This window comes from Prionailurus viverrinus, chromosome E2 (genome assembly GCF_022837055.1).
Source record: "Prionailurus viverrinus isolate Anna chromosome E2, UM_Priviv_1.0, whole genome shotgun sequence".
NCBI lineage: Eukaryota > Metazoa > Chordata > Mammalia > Carnivora > Felidae > Prionailurus > Prionailurus viverrinus.
The window spans coordinates 52,930,218-52,949,615 of record NC_062575.1 but is presented as its reverse complement, the minus strand read 5'-3'; the positions used below and the strand labels follow the sequence as shown (position 1 = coordinate 52,949,615).

The 19,398-nt window shown below is 60.5% G+C and overlaps 2 protein-coding genes across 8 annotated transcripts in view; both read left to right on the top strand.

Moving 5' to 3' along the window:
* The first annotated feature begins 143 nt into the window (after positions 1-143).
* On the top strand, positions 144-7,475 carry KPTN (kaptin, actin binding protein). Its single transcript, XM_047836629.1, has 12 exons — positions 144-395; positions 725-807; positions 930-1,014; positions 1,109-1,163; positions 2,740-2,815; positions 2,946-3,019; positions 3,331-3,440; positions 3,520-3,597; positions 4,231-4,306; positions 4,993-5,128; positions 5,219-5,401; positions 7,022-7,475. The coding sequence occupies exons 1-12, from the start codon at positions 173-175 to the stop codon at positions 7,151-7,153; spliced, it is 1,311 nt and encodes a 436-aa protein (XP_047692585.1). The 5' UTR covers positions 144-172; the 3' UTR covers positions 7,154-7,475.
* Positions 7,476-9,717: 2,242 nt separating this feature from the next.
* SLC8A2 (solute carrier family 8 member A2) overlaps positions 9,718-19,398 on the top strand; it is a 33,954-nt gene continuing 24,273 nt past the window's right edge. For 3 of the 7 annotated variants that reach the window (XR_007147167.1, XM_047834189.1, XM_047834192.1), the window contains exons 1-4: positions 9,718-9,862; positions 13,854-14,543; positions 16,863-16,883; positions 18,325-18,989. Coding sequence is in view for 6 of the 7 variants with exons in the window: in XM_047834189.1 (XP_047690145.1) it covers positions 13,869-14,543; positions 16,863-16,883; positions 18,325-18,989 (1,361 nt within the window). In the remaining variant the exon portion in view is untranslated. Of the gene's footprint in view, positions 9,863-13,493; positions 14,544-16,862; positions 16,884-17,359; positions 17,552-18,324; positions 18,990-19,398 lie in introns of those variants that run through there. The other 4 variants (XM_047834191.1, XM_047834190.1, XM_047834193.1 and 1 more) reach the window with 4 other exon arrangements.

The following is a 19,398-nucleotide window of genomic DNA, read 5'->3' as shown; positions in this document are numbered from 1 at the left end:
GCCGCCCGACGGGTGGCCATCTTGGTAAAGGGCAACGACGCCAGCTGCTCTACGTCATCAGTCTGCGCGACGGGCGAGCACCCGGCCGTCTGGGTCGCTTCGGGAGCGGTGGGTGGGGTGGGGTAGGGCGGGCGGCGGCGGGCGCTGCCGGGGCGAGTGGTGGAGGGGCGTGATGGGGGAGGCGGCCGTGGCCGCAGGGCCTTGCCCGCTGCGCGAGGATAGCTTCACGCGCTTCTCGTCGCAGAGCAACGTGTACGGGCTGGCGGGCGGCGCGGGCGGGCGCGGGGAGCTGCTGGCCGCCACCCTTAAAGGCAAGGTGCTGGGCTTCCGCTACCAGGACCTCCGACAGAAAATCCGGCCCGTGGCCAAGGAGCTGCAGTTCAACTATATTCCCGGTGCGTGGCGCCATGGGGTCGGGGGGCCTGGAACGTGGTGTTGAGAAGGCTTCTGAGGCCCTGAGCTGGGTCCCCATGATGGGAGAATGGGATCCGGGTGATTGAAAGGGGTGAAGGCTGATGATCAGGAGGCATTGGTGTCAGTGGTTAGGGTTCAGGATTCCTCGTACCGTGGTTATGATGATCAGGACTCACATGGAGCCAGAAGTAATGATAATTGCAGAGATGGTCGGAGATTAGCGATTACTAGAGGTCAGGGGTCGCCCTGATGGGGGATAGAGGGGTCAGAAGTCTGCCTGAAACGCGAACTTTGAACTGTCCCCTCCCAGTGGACGCGGAGATCGTCTCCATCGACACCTTCAACAAGTCGCCCCCAAAGCGGGGCCTGGTTGTGGGGATCACGTTCATCAAGGTATCCAGCCTCCCTCCACCTACCCATTCCCTTCTCCTCACACGCACGGCGCATCCCCCTGAGTCTCACCCGGATGCCCCTTGGTGCCGCTCCTCTTTCCTGAGGCCAGTTTCCCATCCCAGGATTCAGGGGACAAGGGCAGCCCGTTCCTTAACATTTACTGCGACTATGAGCCTGGCTCTGAGTACAATCTTGACTCCATTGCCCGTAAGTGTGGGCTCCGGGGAAGGAGGGGTGGGGAAGATGGGAAGGGGGGACCTGTCAGGTCCCCGGTGTCTATTTGCGTGTGCTCCCCTTACAGAGAGCTGCCTGAACCTGGAACTCCAGTTCACTCCTTTCCAGCTGTGCCATGCAGAGTATGTAAGCCACAGGTGTATTACAATAGAGTGTGTGTGTGTGTGTGTGTGTGTGTGTGTGTGTGTGTGCGCAGGGGGGAGGCTGCAGCAAACGAGGCAGCAAACCTGCTAGAAGAGTGTCAGACTCTCGTTTTGTTCTTTTCTTTTTTTTCTTTTTTTACAATTTTTTTAATGTTTATTCATCTTTGAGAGACATAGCATGAGCGGGGAAGGGGCAGAGAGAGGGAGACACAGAATCGGAAGCAGGCTCCAGGCTCTGAGCTGTCAGCACAGAGCCCGACACGGGGCTCGAACTCACAAACTGTGAGATCCTGACCTGAGCCAAAGTCGGACGCTCAACTGACTGAGCCACCCAGGCGCCCCTCTCGTTTTGTTCTTTAGAGCACGGTGCTTTTAAGGTCGCTATTTAGATCCTCTGAGCGCTAATTGAGCACCTGTGTCCTAGACATCTAGAACGCTCAGGTTCTGGGGTTCTCGACTTGGACACTCAAGGACCCAGAGGGGCGAAGTTTTCTGGAGTCGTAAGCTCTGAGATCCCAAGATCTGAAAGCTCTGCTGTTTGGTAATTCAGAGATTTCGTGATGATAAAGTCGTTCTTCTGTTTCATAGTCTCGTATTTCAAGGAGGTGGAATACAGGCCATCTAGGATATGAGGTTCTAGAACCCCCAAATAGGAGAATTCCAGTCTAGAGCTCCAGATTCCACTCTGGGACATCGGTGGTCTAGCACAGCCCTTGGCAAAGTTTTTCTGCTAAGGGCCGGTCTTTATCATAACAACTCAAGTCCGCCATTGTAGCAAGAAGGCAGCCATCGACACTATGTCAATGAACGGTGTGGCTGTGCTCCAGTACAACTTTATTGACAAAAATCGGTAAGTTGGATTTGGTCAGAAGGTCATAGTTGGCCAACTTCTGGTCTTAACAGGTGAGAATTCTAGACACTGATGTTCTGGATTCTAGGATTTGGATGTTGCGCCATTTTACGAGTCGGAACATCCACCGTGGCAATTTCTAAAAGTTCTGGTATTGGGGCGCCTGGGTGGCGCAGTCGGTTAAGCGTCCGATTTCAGCTCAGGTCACGATCTCGCGGTCCGGGAGTTCACGATCTCGCGAGATCTCGAGTGATCTCGCGAGATCTCGAGTGATCTCGCGTGAGTTCGAGCCCCGCGTCCGGCTCTGGGCTGACGGCTCGGAGCCTGGAGCCTGTTTCCGATTCTGTGTCTCCCTCTCTCTCTGCCCCTCCCCCGTTCATGCTCTGTCTTTCTCTGTCCCAAAAATAAATAAAATAAACGTTGAAAAAAAAATTTGAAAAAAAAATAAAAGTTCTGGTATTTCAAAGGAGACAGGAAACAGAATTTGGGGAACAGTGGAGTTCTAGATTAAAGAGTTTCTAGCGTTCTGGGTTTCTGCGACCCTTTCTAGAGCTCTCCACGTTCCATTCCTGAACCCACGTCCAGAATGAGGACTCCAGCAGGCAAGGAAGGGCTCTAGAAACAGAACGTTTCTATGATTCTAAGGTTGGAAAATTCTGTATGTGGACTCTACCTCACAGGTGTTCTAGACTTCTTTGCTTTCAGGGTCCAGGTCGGGAACCAGCTGGACACAGTGTTTCTCCTGAGTGGGAATGACCCGGCCATTCATCTCTACAAGGAGGTGAGGCAGAGGGAGGTGTGGCGGGCAGAGCCCTGCTCTCTTGGGTTGCCGTGGGCTGGTGCCGGGGTCTGCGCGTGAGACTGGCCACCGACACGTTTCAAGTCAGGGGGGTCGGTCTTCGTTCCCCCAGAACGAGGGGCTGCATCAGTTTGAAGAACATCCCGTGGAAAACCTCTTCCCAGAGCTCACGAATCTGACCAGTAGGTAAGAGAGCCCCCGAAAGAGGCCAGTGGGGCCCCGGGGAGGCGGCCTCTGAGAAATCAAGTGGTGGCAAAGCCCTCAGGGATGGTAGAGACAGAGATGACCTCAGAGAAACTGGGCAGGGGAGGTGAGTTCAGAAAACTCCGGCCATACACATGAAGTCAGTCGATGGCGAGTGGTGATCCCAGAGAGAAATCAGGCCCAGCGGGGCCCCAGGGCGACAGGAAGGGGGCGGAGGCTCCTGGGGAGGCATTATGTGGGGCCGGTATCTGATGACGCCCTCCCGCCCCTCCGTCCACCTGCCCACCCGCCAGCGTTCTCTGGCTTGATGTCCACAATCTCCCCGGCACATCCCGGCGACTCTCCGCTCTGGGTTGTCAGAGCGGTTATGTCCGAGTTGCCCACGTGGACCAGCGAAGTCAAGGTGATGGGCGGGATGGGGGCCGGGCAGGGGGCGGGGTGGGTGGGCGGGGCGGGGCCCTGACTCCTCACCCCCCACACAGAGGTTCTGCAGACGTGGACGATCCTGCAGGACGGCCCCATCTCCCGAGTGATCGTGTTCAGCCTCTCAGCCCCCGAGGGTGAGCTCTGGGGTGGGGGGCGACCCTGCAGACTCAGCTCCCCGTTCCCAGATTCACACCCCTCTCCCGGAGCACCCAGCCCCTGCCCATCCCTCCCATGCTCCCTCCCTCCCCTCTGTGCCCTCACATTCATTTCAGCCACTTGCCCTTGGACTCTAATCTGCGTCCTTTACCCTGGAGTTGACCTTCTGCTTTTCCTTTCGTCTAACCGTCAGCCCTCACATTGTGACTTCCTCTGATCCCCCTCTCTGGCCTCCTCACTCTGTCTCTTGCTGCCGTCTGCCCCCAAGCTTTTCCTGGGGACTCAGCGCTGCCCCCCCAACCCAGGCTCCCCTCTCCTGCCTGTTGCTCTGTTTCTCTTGCTGTGGCCTGCCCTTCTCTGATGGCTCCGTTCCCCTGACCCCTGCGGGCTGCCTTCCGCCCCTCGGGTCGTTCCTTACTCGTCTCCCTCCCTCTCTGGTCTCACACCTGTTCCTCCCATCATCTTGTCTAACCGCGAAGCTTCCCTTCATAGCACGGCGAAGGTAGGGTCTCCCTCCTCTTTCAGAGCGGTGGGGCAGGGGAGGAGGGATGGCGAGGAGGAGCCTGGAGCCTGTGCCCTCAGGCCCCGCCCCACGCGTGTCCCGTCTCCAGAGACCCAGGACCGGCCACAGCGGGAAGAGTACAGCGTGCTCGTGGCCAGCATGTTGGAACCAGCCGTGGTATATCGGTGAGCGGCCCGCACGGCGGACTCACAGGGGCGGCCTGACCTCCTGCTCCCGCACCCGGTCGTTCTCAGGAGGAAGCCCCCTCGGGTGAGGTTGTCCAGGGCTGGGCAGGTAAAGGTGATCGTGCCCCAGGGAGGGGGAGTGCGAGCGTTTGGGTCTAGAACTCGTAGCGGATCCATCGAAGCCTTGGGACGGGAACACAGATGTCTGCTCCCCCTGGACGAGCGTGTTGGCAAACGTTTAACCGCGGGCTCGTTGGGTGAGGAAGCCCTGACTTGTAGCGTTTGCCAGCCTCTGGGGTGTAACTTACTCCCGCTATGGTGGATTTTGAGCCGCCGACGCAGTGCTAGCCAGCGGTGGCTCACCTGATGTCCGAGCTGGAACCCAGCTCCCAGGCTCCAGGGAGGCGATGTGGGTGTCCGGACCGGAGGCCAGGGTGTCACCAGAAGGGATAAAGTGGGTTTCCGTTCGGGAGGGAGATGGCCCCGCCTCCAGGGGACAGAGATGGGCGTCCATACCGGTTGACAGTCTGCGTGAGCAGTCTGACGGACGTGAAGACGTCCGGGTCGGAGACGAGGGTGCCGAGGAGGAGCGGTGTGTCCAGACCTGAGCAGGGGAGCGGCGTGGGCCAAGGGCGGCGGGCGCCGTGGTGCGACCGCGGTCCCCCCACCGCCTCCGTGACCCTCAGGGACCTGCTGAGCCGGGGCCTTGAGGACCAGCTTCTCCTGCCCGGCAGTGACCAGTTTGACAGCGTCCTCTGTGGCCTGGTCACCGATGTAGATCTGGACGGGCGGCCCGAAGTCCTGGTGGCCACCTACGGACAGGTGGGACCGGAGGGGTGGGGCTGCGACCCCCGGCCCCCTCCCGCCGCCCCGCCTCCCCGCGCGGTCCTAACCCCTCGCCCCCCTGCACAGGAGCTCCTCTGTTACAAGTACTTCGGCCCGGAGTCCGGGCTCCCCGAGGCCGAGCGGGGATTCCGCTTGCTGTGGCAAAGAGACTTCTCCAGCCCGCTGCTGGCGCTGGCGCACGTGGACCTGACCGGGGATGGGCTGCGGGAGCTCGCCGTGGTCTCCCTGAAGGGCGTGCACATCCTGCAGGTAGCTGGGCTCCTCAGGTTCGGGGGGGACCCCCCCTTGCAGCGGCGCCTGGGGTGGGGGCGTTTGCTCAGCCGCCTTCTCGAGGGCGCGCTCCCGCGGGAAACACGTCAGAGGCCACGGGGAGTAGCCACGCGAGGAGGTCGCCTCGCAGGCCCCCTCTTGGAGGAGGGAGTGACCTGTTTCTGGGAGGAGGTTCTCGCTGGCCAAGGACAGTCCCAGGAGCAGAGGCCGCTGGTTGGGGAGGGGGGGGGGGCACCATCATGGCAAAGGGGGTTCCGACGTGGCATCTGTCAGCCCCAGCCCGCCCTCAGCCTCCTGACTTCAGCCCTCGGTTCCTCGTGCTTTGTCTGACTCTGTCCCTTCGCTGTGGCCTCACCCAGATCTGCCCCCACCCCCCGCCCAGTGATCTAACCTCTGCCCTCCCGCAGGGCCCGCTCTCCTCACTGCCTCGCCCTCTCCTCTGTGTGCAGCCGGCCGGCTGTGGTCTGACCTCCCCCTTGCTGTCGCGTTCTGACTCCCGAACGACGTTTCCTACCCTCGTCCCGTAGCCTCCCCTCCGGGCCTCCCGCAGCCAGCCTCCGGCTTTCCGCCAACGTCTAACCTTGGACCTTTCCACTTTGGCCTAACCTCGGAACTTTCTGTTGTGGTCAGGCCCTTGAGCTTTGGTCTGTTGTCCGGCCTTGGGCTGTACTTTGACCCCCGCCATGGCAGCCTAACTGCTGTAACCCCTGTTGGGGTCTAGTCACCAACCGTTCAATGGTCCGAGGTCCATCCCGGAACCCCCCCCATTCCGTTTCACCTCCAACTAATGCAGTCTCCCCTCCAGCCTTTTCCCTGTGGCTCCCCCGCCCCACCTCTCAGGCTGCAGTCCGCCTTTGGCTCCCAGTGTGGTGCTTGCCTTGGCCGGATCTCCGGTCTGCCTCCAAGACCGTCTCTGTATGGTCTAGCCTGGGTTCTTTCTCCCGGAAGCCAACCATACCGCCTCCTCTGCTCTTGGCTTGGGTCTTTTCCTACCGTCTGTGCCTCAATGGAATGGTCTAGGTTTGACCTCAGAAGAAAGGGGAACCGTTGGACCCCGGTGGAGAGGTCGCAGGTTAGACCCTAATGGAAAGGGCGTAGGTTTGATCCCAGTGGAAGAGGCTGTGGTCCGACTGTGGGAGAAAGGACTTCCTTCCCTGTGGTCTGACCATCCCTTCACCAAGGCCTCATCGCTCATTCAGGCCGTCCCGTCAGAAGAGAAGTAATCTCTTCTGCCCTTTCTGCCAGGGTCTCGCCTGAGTCTCCCCCACTGTGGTCTAACCTCAGCCTCACCTCCCACACAGTGCAGTCCGTCTCCCATGTTTTGGACCTCCCCTGTTCTTTCCGAGTCCTAACCTCAGACCCGTACGATTGGGTACCGTCTTTGTTTTTCCCACTGGGGATTCAAAGGCCATCCCTGGGTCTGACCTTCACCCCTTCACAGGGACCTGTCCCCCCACCCCACCGGCTGGTCTGCGCTCCGGCCTCCCGCCGCAGCCGAGCTCCGGGCCTGTGGGATTGTCTCCTCCACACCATCCCGAGTGATCTGACCTGCACCCTGGCTGCCCGGTCTCAGCCCTGCCCTCCTCTTGTCCCCCACAGCACAGCCTGGTCCAGGCCTCGGAGCTGGTCCTGACCCGGCTTCGGAATCAAGTGCAGCAGAGGAGACGACGTCAGTCCCAGAGGCCTGGGGACGGGGTGGGTCCAGAGCCTGCTGAGACCCCAGGCTCCTGAGCTCCTACCCACTGCCCGCCCCAGACGCTGGTGTGGTTCACTGGGGCCGTCACCTCCAGCCATTCATGGTGGGGAAGCATCCTGAAGGAGAGGATGGTCTCCCACACCCTCCAGTGGTAGAGCTGTGGGTTCCTGCTCTGGCTGTGCCCCGTTGTGCCCTGTGAGCCTGGCTGACGCACTCCTTCTCTGTGCCTCAGTGTCCCCATTTGGAAACGGGATGATTCCCCCCCCCCCCCCAACTCCTGCCCCTCTTCTGCCCCTAATGAGAGTTAGTCAGCCAATGATTATTTATATGTCCGGAAGAACCAGACTTTTGAGCTGCCTTCATTCTCTTTCTTTTGTTCTGGCAAGCGGTTGGTGAGTGCCTGCTGTGTGCCAGGCTCCGCGTTGGGTGCTGGAGGAACGGAGGGAGGGGAATATGGGGAGAGAAAAGGCCAAGGTTAGACCTAGAAGTGGGACCGAAGTGAGATCACGCTGTAGACCTCAGAGAACGGAGTAGGAGGTTAGAAACGAGGCCCTGTCATAAAGGCTGGAGTGAAACCAACGTGGAAAAGACTGTAGAATCCAACAGAAAGGACTGAGGTTGGACCCCAGGGGAGAGCCCCGGGTCTGAGGTTAGACCCAAGTGGAGAGCTCTGGGTCAGGTTAGACCCTGGTGGGAAAATACAGAGCTTAAGCCTCAGAGGAAAGGATATGGGGGGAAGGACTATTGTGGGGAAGCTATGGTCACGTTGCAGCAGAGGGTTTGAGGCTAGACGCCCCCCGCCCCCGGATGAAGAATGCTGAGGTTGGACCCTCACAAATTACTGTGGTTAGACCTCCCCAGCAGAAAGCAAGTGAGTTTAGATCCCCTGAGATGAGACCCAGGAGGCAAAGACCTGGGGCTTGCCATGTTGGAAAGGACAAAGGTTAGACACGATTGAAAAGCCCCGGAGATCCAGGGACCAGGGAGTTTGAGGCGGAGGGGTGCTGACTTCCCTGGCCACCGCTCTGCCGGCGGTATGAATCGCCCCTCCTGTGTCGCCTTCTACAGCAAGGTGGGGGAATCGGGGACCTGGATCTCGGGGACCAGCAGAGGGCCGGACCGGAAGAGCTCTTGCCCTCCCCCACTGCAGGCCAGGAATAGACTCTGGGGCAGGACTGTTGGGGAATGATTCCTGAGGGGGATCTGGGCTGGTGGGGAGGGTGGGCCCTTTCCTCCCCGTGGCAGGGTTTGGGTGGGACTCCCGCTTCCTGGGGCCCCAGGGGCAGGCACCACAGTCCCGGCCATCCGTACCACCTCCTACCACGGAAGCCCACCCAACAGTCTGACCACCCACGCCGGCTGTGAAGACCCAAGCCACCGGGTGGGTTTTTAGGAGGCAGCCCACCGGCTCTTGGCCGCTCTCGCCAAGAACCCAGGCCCAAGCGTGGGAAACGGCCCGGAGCTGCGTTGGTTCCCTCGTCCCCTGGCAGCCTGCCCAAGGGGTGTCCAGCCTGGACTGGCGGTGGGCACTGATCGCTGGCAGGAGCGAGGTCTCCTCCCTCCTGCTGCCCGCCTGCCGAGGCGGAGAGCTGCCATCCCCTCCCGTCCTAGGCAGGAGTGGACCGCGGTATGGAATCGAAGTGAGCGTAGTTCGTGATGGCAGGGGTCTGTGAGGCGTGTGCACCCCTGTGTGCCCACTTCAGCACTCGCGATTTTGTGCCTGCAGGAGCCTGGGACGCTCGCCTGGTCCTTTGGGGTTTCCTTTCTGACTTCTTACTTGCTCCTCAGCGCGGGGCAGCGCGCCGTGTGGTGGCTTAAGGGTGTTGGAACCTGGAGCCATGCTTGGCCGCTCTGTGCCTCAGTTTCCCCATCTGCAAACCGAGGCCGGCCGCAGCGACTTCGCAGGGCTGTTGGGAGGACTAGCGGTGTCAAGGCAGGGCAGTCACTTAACGAGAAAATTTGCAACACCGCGCGGCCCGTGGAAGGGGCACTTTGAATGGCAGCTGCTGTTACTATTATCGATGGGTGTGCCTTTGTGGTTGTTGCCGGCTTGCTTTGCGAGGTTATATGTCAGCAGGCGCAGCATGTGAATTTGGATCTAACTCTGGCTAAACATTCTTGCCCTCCCCCCCCTCCCCGGTTCTGTGAGCCTGTAACTATTTGTAGCTGTTTTTTTTGCCTCTTCGGCCCTTGTACGGATCAGTGTGTGTTGGGGAGGGCAAGGATGCTTGTGAATGACCCTCGGCACCCCACCTACCGCACACACTCACACACACACACACACACACACACACACACGCACGCACGCACGCGTCTGCCGCTGTCCCCTGCCTGTAGTGCTGAACCTGCAGGGTGGGTGGGAGGCTTGGGCTCCCCCCAACCTCCTCTCTCCAGGCCCCTCCCCAAGCCTCCCCCGCCTGTCGCCTGCCTCCCTTCTCCCCGCCTCCTCCTCCTCCCCTCCCTCTCCGGCTCCTCCTCCCTCCCAGCACTCTCCCCCGTCCCTCCTCCTCCCTCTCTCCTGACTCCCCCTCCCCCGTGTCCCTCCCCCCTCTTCCTCTCCTCCTTCTATCCCCTCTCCCTCCCCTCCTCCCCGGCTCTCCCTCTCAGTCTCCAGCTTCTCTCTCTCTCTCTCTCTCTCTCTCTCTCTGTCTGTCTGTCTCTCTCTCTTTCCCTCTCTGTCGGGCGGAGGCGCCCACCACCGCCAGCCCAGTGCTAGGGGGACCTAGTCCAGGCTGTAGCTGCAGGTAAGAAACCCCCAGTTCTGGGAGGGGGGGAGCGTGGAGGAAGGACCGTATTGCCCCAGGCGGGTGGAGGGGGACATGTGAGGAGCCAGGAGCCGCTCTTCCCTGAGCTCATTTATGGGGGGTGGGGGGCTGCATATTCCGGGCGGGGATACCGGGTCCCCTCTGTGGGGTGGAGGCACCACCAGCAGCCAACATCCTCAGCCCCTCCTGGGTCTCAGGGAGCCTGGCCGGCTGGGGAGGGGGTGCCTCCTGGGTACTGAGGGAGCGAGAACACCCCAGCCCGTCTGGGGCAGCCCCCCTTCGTGTTCTCTCCCTCCGCCCCCGCCTTCCTGCGTCTGGGTCTCGTCTGTCTCTCCACATCTCTCGGGGGTCCTGTCCTGCAGAGTCTGGCTGCCTCTCTGAGTCCCTTCCCCTGTGTCTCTGTCAGTCCCTCACTCCCGCCTCTGTCCCTCTGTGTCCCTCTGTGCCTGGGTCTGTTCTGTGTCTTTCGGGGGCTCTGTCTCTAAGTCCTTGGTTTCTTTCTCTCTGCCTTCCTCTTTCGCCATCTGTCTGTGTCTCTCCCTCCCTCCTGTCTCTGCTCCCCGGTGTCTCCGACTCTCCTGTCTCTGCGGGTCTCTCTCTCTCTCTCTCTCTCACACACACACACACATACACTCTCTCTCCTTCTCTCCATCTCTGTAGGTATGCGGTCTCTGTTTCTCTGTCTCTCTCTCTTCCCTGGTAGCGGGTTAACTCTCCTCCTACACACCTCTGTCCCCGCCCCTGGCAAGGGGGAGACCTGGAGGAAGAAGATCCCCACCCCCTGCAGAGTGGACTCCCCCAGAAGCCAAGGAGTCCCCCAAACTCCTCTCCCTTCTGCCCAGCTCCCGCCCATCCTCTCGGCAGGCTTGTGCCCATCCCTCCCCTGAGGACAGAGCTCCTCTCCTCCCTCTTCTGGTAGACTGGACGGTCCTTCCTGCAGTCTGACTTCTGTACCTTGTCTGCCGGTTGTCCAGTTCATCGCTTGCCTCATCCATCCTTTTGACAGTTGCTGAGCGCTTTTCCTCTGCCAGGCACAGCACTACGTCCTGGGGCGGATCAGGCCGGTCCTTTCTGCAGCCTTACCTCCATCGCTCCTCAGGGCAGACCAGCCTCAGACCCATCCCTCGTGGGGGTGGATCCCCATCCCCCGGGGGCTCCCGGAGGGCCCCTCTGAGTCTGGAAGTCCCTGGCCAATACATCCTCCTCTTTCCTGGGGGGGAAGGGGACCCAGAAAGGTGGGCGAGAGTGAGTGACAGGGGAGAGGTGTGAGCCCAGCCGCGGCAGCCCCCGCTGTGACGGGGTGAGGTCCTCGAGTACCCACGTGGGGCCCGATGGGTTCAAAGGAGCACCTCGTTCGGAGTCCCATGCCTTGACTTTCCATCCTCCCCTGCCCCGGAGTGGAAGCTGCCTGACCTGGCCAAGCTCTCTTCTCCCTCCGGACCTCGGTTTACCCATCCGTGCGTGGTAGCCCTGAGCACTGAGACTATGTGTGACCCCCAGGCTGGGACACGGTTCACCCAGGAGCAGGAAGTGGGTGTGTTTAGAAGCTCGGGTCCCCACCTCTGAAGTCTCTCCGAGGAGCGCGGCGGGCAAGCCCTGGCCCCACCAGGCACAACCAGGAACCATGACCTCGCTCGCCAACGTGAGGGAGGGAGGGAGGGGGTCCCACCCGGCAAGGCCAGACTGGACCCCCTTCCCTTACGCTTGCAATCCCACCCTAGACAGGAGGTGTCTGAGACCCCGAGAGGCATGTGAGGCAGAACCGGGGCGCTCACCACTGGCCCAGCTGGGCACCTGCCCACGAGGGTGGGGGGACATCGGGAGATGCTATCATCTGCCCTCCGGACTCCTACCCTGGCCTCAACCTGATCCTTTTGCCCCCGGATTCTAAACCCAGATTAGGTTTCAGGGCTGCTGGTGGACGAAGAGAGGCAGAGACAGGCGCCTTTAGCGGAGAAAGTCCAGCTGTCCCCAGCGACAGGGCTCAGACAGGTCATTCATTTCACAAATATTTATCTCGTGCTTTCTCTTCCTGACCGGCCCCCCCCCCCACTCCCCTAAGGCCTCAGGTTTTGCAGGAAAAGGGATTGAGCCAGGATGCTTTGCCCATCCCCTGGGAAGGAGGGCAGGCATGAGAACCGCCCCCCCCCCCATAATCGCTGGCTCTGGCCTCCCTTGAGGACCACAGCAGGAGGGACAGGTGGTTAGATGTGAGGGGGCACTTTCCAGGCCTTGGCCCTCCCATGAGAGAGGGAGTTAGATGCTTGAGATGAATTCCTGACTCCCAGGTTTCTCCTGGAAGCCGGGGAGAAGGGAGGGAGAAGAGAGCGTGAGTCTTTGCTTTGGATCCTGGTGGGTTTGTAATTATGCCTAAGTTGTTGCTAATTAGGGGGCTGCTAATTAGATGTATCATTAGGGGCCTTGCTGAGGGGGCTAATTGTGCGGTGGCCCTTTAAGAATCCCCCCTCTCCCCGCCCACACACACACACACACACACTCCTCAGGGATGTTCTGCCAACATTCTGCCTCCCTCCCCCAGAGGAGCGGGCTCCCAGCCCTTGAGTACGTGGGCGTGTTTTGGGGGCAGGCTGTGGGTTAGACTCGGAGAAGAACTTCCAGACAGAAATGGAAGTTACTGGGAGAACTGAGGTTGGTGGCTAAGGCAGGGGTCAGACCTCTCCTTCTAGTCTCAGTCCCCCCCCACCACCTTTTTTCAAAACAGGCTACTGGGTTACCATGGCAACATAAGAGTGGGGCCCAGGAGCTGGGAGTTGGGGCGACTCCCAGAGAGAGAAATGAAGCCAGCGTTGGTGCTGGGGGCTTTGAATGAGTTTTTAACCTCTCTGAGCCTTGGCCCTCTCATCTATGAGACCCCTAGGGCCTCGCCAAAGTGGGGTGGTGTCATTTTGAATAGAAAGCTCAGGGAGGGTGATGTCTGAGCAGAGAATTGGAGAAGAGAGGGTGAATATGTAGGGAACAGGGTCTCAGGAAGCGGGGAAACAGCAGGCGCAAAGGCCCTGAGGCAAGAACTTGTCTAGCATGTGAGGAACCCGGAGGTGGCCGGGGCCAACGAGTAAGGGGGACAGGGAGAGAGATGAAGCCAGAGAGGGAATGAGGAGGCCAGACCACACGAGACCTTGTCCAGGGTGAGGGCCGCAGTATTCTGAGACTCAGTTGGGAGAGACACCTGCCAGCATCGCAGGGAAAGATGTGAGCCAGAGACCCTCCAGCAGTCTCTCTGCAGCCCCACCTCAGACAGACAGACAGACAGACAGGCAGACGGACATCCCAGCACCTGCCAAAGCCCAGGCCCTGCATAGGAGCCCTCTGAGGCCACCAGACTTAGCTCACGAACTTAGGGCCTCCAGCCCCTGGCCTCACCCACTAAATCATCCGGTCTGTGTCACTTGGGGCCTGGCTTCATCCATCCATCGTCCGTCTGTGGGATTCGTCTGTGTGGCCGGGCGGGTCCGCAGCCCGTTCTCTTTTCAGGGCCACGTAACGTTCCGCTGCCCCCCCCCCCCCCCCCCCAGCTGTACTTCTCCGTCTGCTGCTGACAGGCATCCCATCCGGGCGGGTTCCGGAGGGACGCTGTTAGCAACAAAGCGGCAGCCGCGGACATTCTCGTGTGTGTGGCTTTCTGGCAGACACGCGTCCTAGGGCTCCTGGGTGCCCAGGTACCTGGGGGCGGAAACTGCCAGCCAGTAGGGTGCAGAACATCCAGCCGCAATTCCCCAAAGTGGCGAGAGCAACGTCCACTCCGCCAGCAGCCTGTGACGCCCGTCTGTCTTTATCCTCCTCTCCTGGTCTCTGTCTCGCGCTCTCTGTCTCGTTGCATCCCTGTCCCTCTGTGGCTCCCTCTGTCCCCACCCTCCCCCTCCCAGCCCCCAGCAAGCCTGGGGGGGGGGGTCCCCGTGTAAATGGGCGGGGTGTGTGCCCCTCCCCCACACTTCTTCCTCCTCCCCCACAGGACCCGAGACCCTCCATGGCTCCCCTGGCCTTAGTGGGGTTTGCACTCCTCCTGGGGACGGCCCCGTGCTCGGGGGCGGCCACCCCCACCCCCTCCCTGCCACCTCCCCCGGCCAATGACAGCGATGCCAGCACAGGGGGCTGCCAGGGCTCCAACCGTTGCCAGCCGGGGGTCCTGCTGCCCGTTTGGGAGCCTGATGACCCGTCGCTGGGTGACAAAGCGGCGCGGGCCGTGGTCTACTTCGTGGCCATGGTGTACATGTTCCTGGGCGTGTCCATCATCGCCGACCGCTTCATGGCGTCCATCGAGGTCATCACGTCCAAGGAGAAGGAGATCACCATCACCAAGGCCAACGGCGAGACCAGCGTGGGCACCGTCCGCATCTGGAACGAGACCGTGTCCAACCTCACGCTCATGGCCCTAGGCTCCTCAGCCCCCGAGATCCTGCTGTCTGTCATCGAGGTCTGTGGCCACAATTTCCAGGCGGGCGAGCTGGGCCCAGGCACCATCGTGGGCAGCGCCGCCTTCAACATGTTTGTGGTCATTGCCGTGTGCATCTACGTCATCCCAGCCGGCGAGAGCCGCAAGATCAAGCACTTGAGAGTCTTCTTCGTCACTGCCTCTTGGAGTATCTTCGCCTACGTCTGGCTTTATCTCATCCTCGCCGTCTTTTCCCCCGGCGTGGTCCAGGTGAGCAAGGACCCATCGGCACCTGCTCGGGGCACGTACGTCGGCAGAATCCAGAGGGGTGGCTCCCCGGGCCCGGAGACTTGGTTCATGCGTTCGCAGCAATGCATGCTCACATCGGGGAGGGCCACCAGGTATGGTTGTGCAGGTTGTGCACAAGGGCGGTGGGCCGGGGAAGGCAGTTTGGGGCCGGAGTCCATCGAGTGCGCCCACGCCATGTCTGGAGGGCTCCCGCAGCACCTGGAAAGGGCTCATCTGCCCAGAGGGGGCGGCATTTTCTAATATACCCGTCCAGAAGGAATGGCTTGAGCTCTTCTAACAGTGCCATACGTGTTGACAGAGTCCTTGTGATCTCTGCAATGGCTACCACAGGTCACAGCCTAGCTAGGTATTTGCCAGCTATGGAGTCGTGGCTCGCAAAATTCACCCATCATTCATAACCGATCTCTGATGTTAGGATAATTCATGCCGCATCGCTGAAATTTACACTCACTCCGGCCCAACGCAGGTATGAACCCAGTCCGCTGCAAAGACCACTTTGCACGATTCATTCCAACAGTGAGACACAAGCTGGCCCCGCCGCTCCGTAACTTACACCCCACCCCCCCCATTCACATAACCATTCGCCTCTCGTCTGTCCAGCGTCTTAACCGCGCTCCGCTAAGTCTCCCTGGAAGACGTTTGCCTAATTCATTTCCCACAACCCCAAGACTGCCACCTACATCTGCATAATTTATTTATGGGTCTGGCCCAGTTCGTTCACACACATGCATAATTTATTTGAGGCTACCCAGAATTCCTTCACACATGTGCGCAGTCTAGTCATGCAGATCTGTCAGGTTTTGCCAGTTATAGGGGCATGTCCAGGAAGGAGCTGAGCGTCAGAAGCATAAACATTCCTCGCAGGTGTTGTAGAAACAGAACCGAGGGACCAGCAACCACAGAGAGCTGAGGGAGAGATAGTAGCACCAGGAGACAGGGATGAGAGAGGGAGAGAGACAGTTGGCTGCAGTCGACTCACGGCTGTGATGGTGAGTTTCCTGGCTGCCAGGGTGAAAAGTACAGAAGGAGCCATCACACAGTTCTCAAGCACGATTCAAGAGGATGGCGTCCTGACTCGGGTTTTCAAAGTGGTCTCTGATGAGGATCTAGAGCAGAACTTAGGACAAGGATTTGAGACACCGTGAGCCAGCCGGAGGAGGGATAGGAATATCCCTTTACTCTGCTGATGTGAAATACGTAATAAGAGAGAGGTCTTCGAGAGTCTCGCGGTTTGGTGCGTGGAGCCCAGAGCCAGACACGCTCGAGTCAAACCCCACTTCTGCTGCTTCCCAGCTGTCCCTTGGGCGAGTTCCTCACCTGCTTTGTGCCTCGGTTTCCCCACCGGTCACCTGGGTGTCGTCATAGTACTGACGTCAGAGGGCTGTGTGGGGATCGAATAAACCACACGTGGAAGAGCTCGGGACAGCAGGCCTAGCACAGAGGAAATGCGAGCTATCCCTCCCATCACTAAACTTGCCTGTGCCGCTGGCCAAAGGAATCTCTAATAGAACAATGCGCGTTTCCACACGTAAGCGCTTCGGCATGGCCACTTTAAAAGTCGTGATGTGGGAGCCAGCTGCTGGCACCTACTTATCCTGAACAAGTTGGGGCTCAAGAGGAAGAAAAAGATCAGGAAACAAGCCACGCAAGGAGTTGAGCAGAGGAGTGGGTAGCTACAAGATTAAAAATAAGTGTGTTCAGCATAGATTAAACCATACAGGAAAATACTTTGTATATATATAACAGAGTTGAGTTCTAGACTCCGACGATTAGAAGATTTTTCACCTGAGAGAGAGAGAGAGAGCGAGCTCATGCGCACCAGTGGGGGAGGGGCAGAGAGAGAGGGAGAGAGAGAATCCCAAGCAAGGTTCTGTGCTGTCGGTGCAGAGCCCGATGCCCGGGCTCGAACTCACGAAACGTGAGATCATGACCTGAGCTGAGATCAAGAGTCAGCCGCTTAACCGACCAAGCCACCCAGGCGCCCCTCCAGCAGGAGGTTCGGAAGTGAGGCAGGACGTGGGACAATTCTGTATTGTGTGGGACCACCCCATGAGTCGCTGGATGTCGCCATCTGGGACCGCATCCCCCTCTCCGGTCACGGTGGCAACCCACAAACACCCCTAGATTGGTGAGAGCCCCCCCCCCCTCTTGGGGGTGTCCTTGTGCACTGAACCTGTCTCACTTCTCCCGCAGGGTAGGCAGGTCCGTGGGCCCATCCGCAGTGGGTGCCCTGGAAAAAGGATGTGAGCCTCCTAGAATCCACCTTTTCTTTACCTGCAGGGAGGAAAGCACATCTTCGAGGTTTGAGATGGTCTTCTGATTACGGGAGCATTCCCCTGCCCTACACATAGTGGCCAGTTCCGAGGCCAGAGTTCACGTCACACCTTGTGTAGGGAATTCAGCTGCCTTTCACAAACCTGCCTGCTGGCTTTGTGAGGCTCCTGCCTTCTCTCTGAGCCATCAGGAAACCCAGCGACCAGGGTGGGGGTGTGAGGATTGGTTGGATCTTCAAAGATCGTTTCCCTTCTGGGCCCGGGGTTAAAGATACCTCCGGGGGGGCCAGCTGATGGTAAATAATCGTTCACCTCTTCCTCCTTATCTTTAATTAAATTTTTTTTCAACGTTTTTATTTATTTTTGGGACAGAGAGAGACAGAGCATGAACGGGGGAGGGGCAGAGAGAGAGGGAGACACAGAATGGGAAACAGGCTCCAGGCTCCGAGGCGTCAGCCCAGAGCCGACGGGGGGCTCGAACTCACGCGAGATCACTCGAGATCTCGCGAGATCGTGACCTGGCTGAAGTCGGACGCTTAACCGACTGCGCCACCCAGGCGCCCCTCTTCCTCCTTATCCTTAATGCGGAGGGTGACCATGGCCGAGGAGTCCTGGACCTGCCTGGGTAGAATAATGGTCATGTTAATTTTGAGCTCTTTTCCATGTGTCCGGAACCGACAGTGCTAAGCGCTAGGGGTACATAAGCTCATCCAGTCTTGGGGCCGTTCCCATTTTTACAGGCGAGAGGCTGAGCCACACTTGCCGCTTCTAGAAGCAGGATCTGAACTCTGCATTGCCTTGTCTCTCTGGGGAGATACAGCACGTAAACACAGGAGGAGCTTGTTTTATGGGGCTGTAATAGGAGCCAGACTTGTGCCTCTTTGAGAGTCAGAGTCCCGTCTAGGAGGGCCAAACGGATTCTAAGGAAGGAGAGTCCGGCAAGGGCTGCATTGGCGGGCGGGGCGGGGGGGGAGGGGGGGGCGGAATCGGGGAGCTTGGGGAAGAGGTGAGCGGCCCCGGGTGGCGGGTGGGGTTTGGACGAGTCCGGGCGTCCCAGGTGAGGAGGGGTGCAGGGGAAACGGAGCGGGGCGAAAAGGCCGGGGTGGGGGGGAGAGACAGGCAGGAAGGGACACAGGCTCCGCCCCCCGGGAAGAGGCACACACCAGCCGACACCGAACGAGACGGAGGCAGGGAGAGGAGACGACGGCCTGGACAGGGAGACAGAGGGAGACGGGGCGAGGCGGAGACGAGCCGACCGGAGAGCGCAGCAGAGAGGGACGAGGCGGGGCGGGGCCCGAGATGGGGACGGACGCGGGACGGGGGGGCGGAGAGGGGGCGCCCGGCGACCACGCCCCCCGCCCTCCCCCGCCGGCGCCGGGCGCAGGGAGCCGCGGGGGGGCGGCCCGACGGCGGGCGGCGAGCGCGCCCCCTGGCGGCGCGGCGGTCCTGACCCGCGCGGCCGCCCGCAGGTGTGGGAGGCGCTGCTGACCCTCGTCTTCTTCCCGGTGTGCGTGGTGTTCGCCTGGATGGCCGACAAGCGGCTGCTCTTCTACAAGTACGTGTACAAGCGCTACCGCACCGACCCGCGCAGCGGCATCATCATCGGCGCCGAGGGCGACCCCCCCAAGAGCATCGAGCTGGACGGCACGTTCGTGGGCGCCGAGGTGCCGGGCGAGCCGGGCGGCCTGGGCCCCGGCCCCGCCGAGGCCCGCGAGCTGGACGCCAGCCGCCGCGAGGTCATCCAGATCCTCAAGGACCTGAAGCAGAAGCACCCGGACAAGGACCTGGAGCAGCTGGTGGGCATCGCCAACTACTACGCGCTGCTGCACCAGCAGAAGAGCCGCGCCTTCTACCGCATCCAGGCCACGCGGCTGATGACGGGCGCCGGCAACGTGCTGCGGCGACACGCGGCGGACGCCTCGCGCCGCGCCTCCCCGGCCGACGGCCCCGGCGAGGACGAGGACGACGGCGCCAGCCGCATCTTCTTCGAGCCCAGCCTCTACCACTGCCTGGAGAACTGCGGCTCCGTGCTGCTGTCCGTCACCTGCCAGGGCGGGGAGGGCAACAGCACCTTCTACGTGGACTACCGCACCGAGGACGGCTCCGCCAAGGCCGGCTCCGACTACGAGTACAGGTGGGTCGGCTGTTCGCGGCCCCGGGCCCAGCGGTCTCCCGGCGACCTCCAGCGCCCACTCTTCCCTTGCTGTGCGCGCAGGCCTGCACCATTCGCTCATTCGCTCGCTCATCCGTTCGCTCTTGCTGTTGCTTTTTTTTTTTAATGCTTTTTATTTTAGAGAGAGAGAGAGAGAGACAGAGTGTGAGCGGGGTGGGGCAGAGAGAGAGGGAGACAGAGGATCCGAAGCGGGCTCCAGGCTCCGAGCTGTCAGCCCAGAGCCCGACGCGGGGCTCGAACCCACCAACTGCGAGATCATGGCCTGAGCCGACATGGAGAGTCTCTCGCCCTGCCCACCCCCTCCCCCTGCCAGGTGGCCGAGTCTGGGACACTCTTGTAGACATTTGCCACACGCTGCTGGACAAGCCAC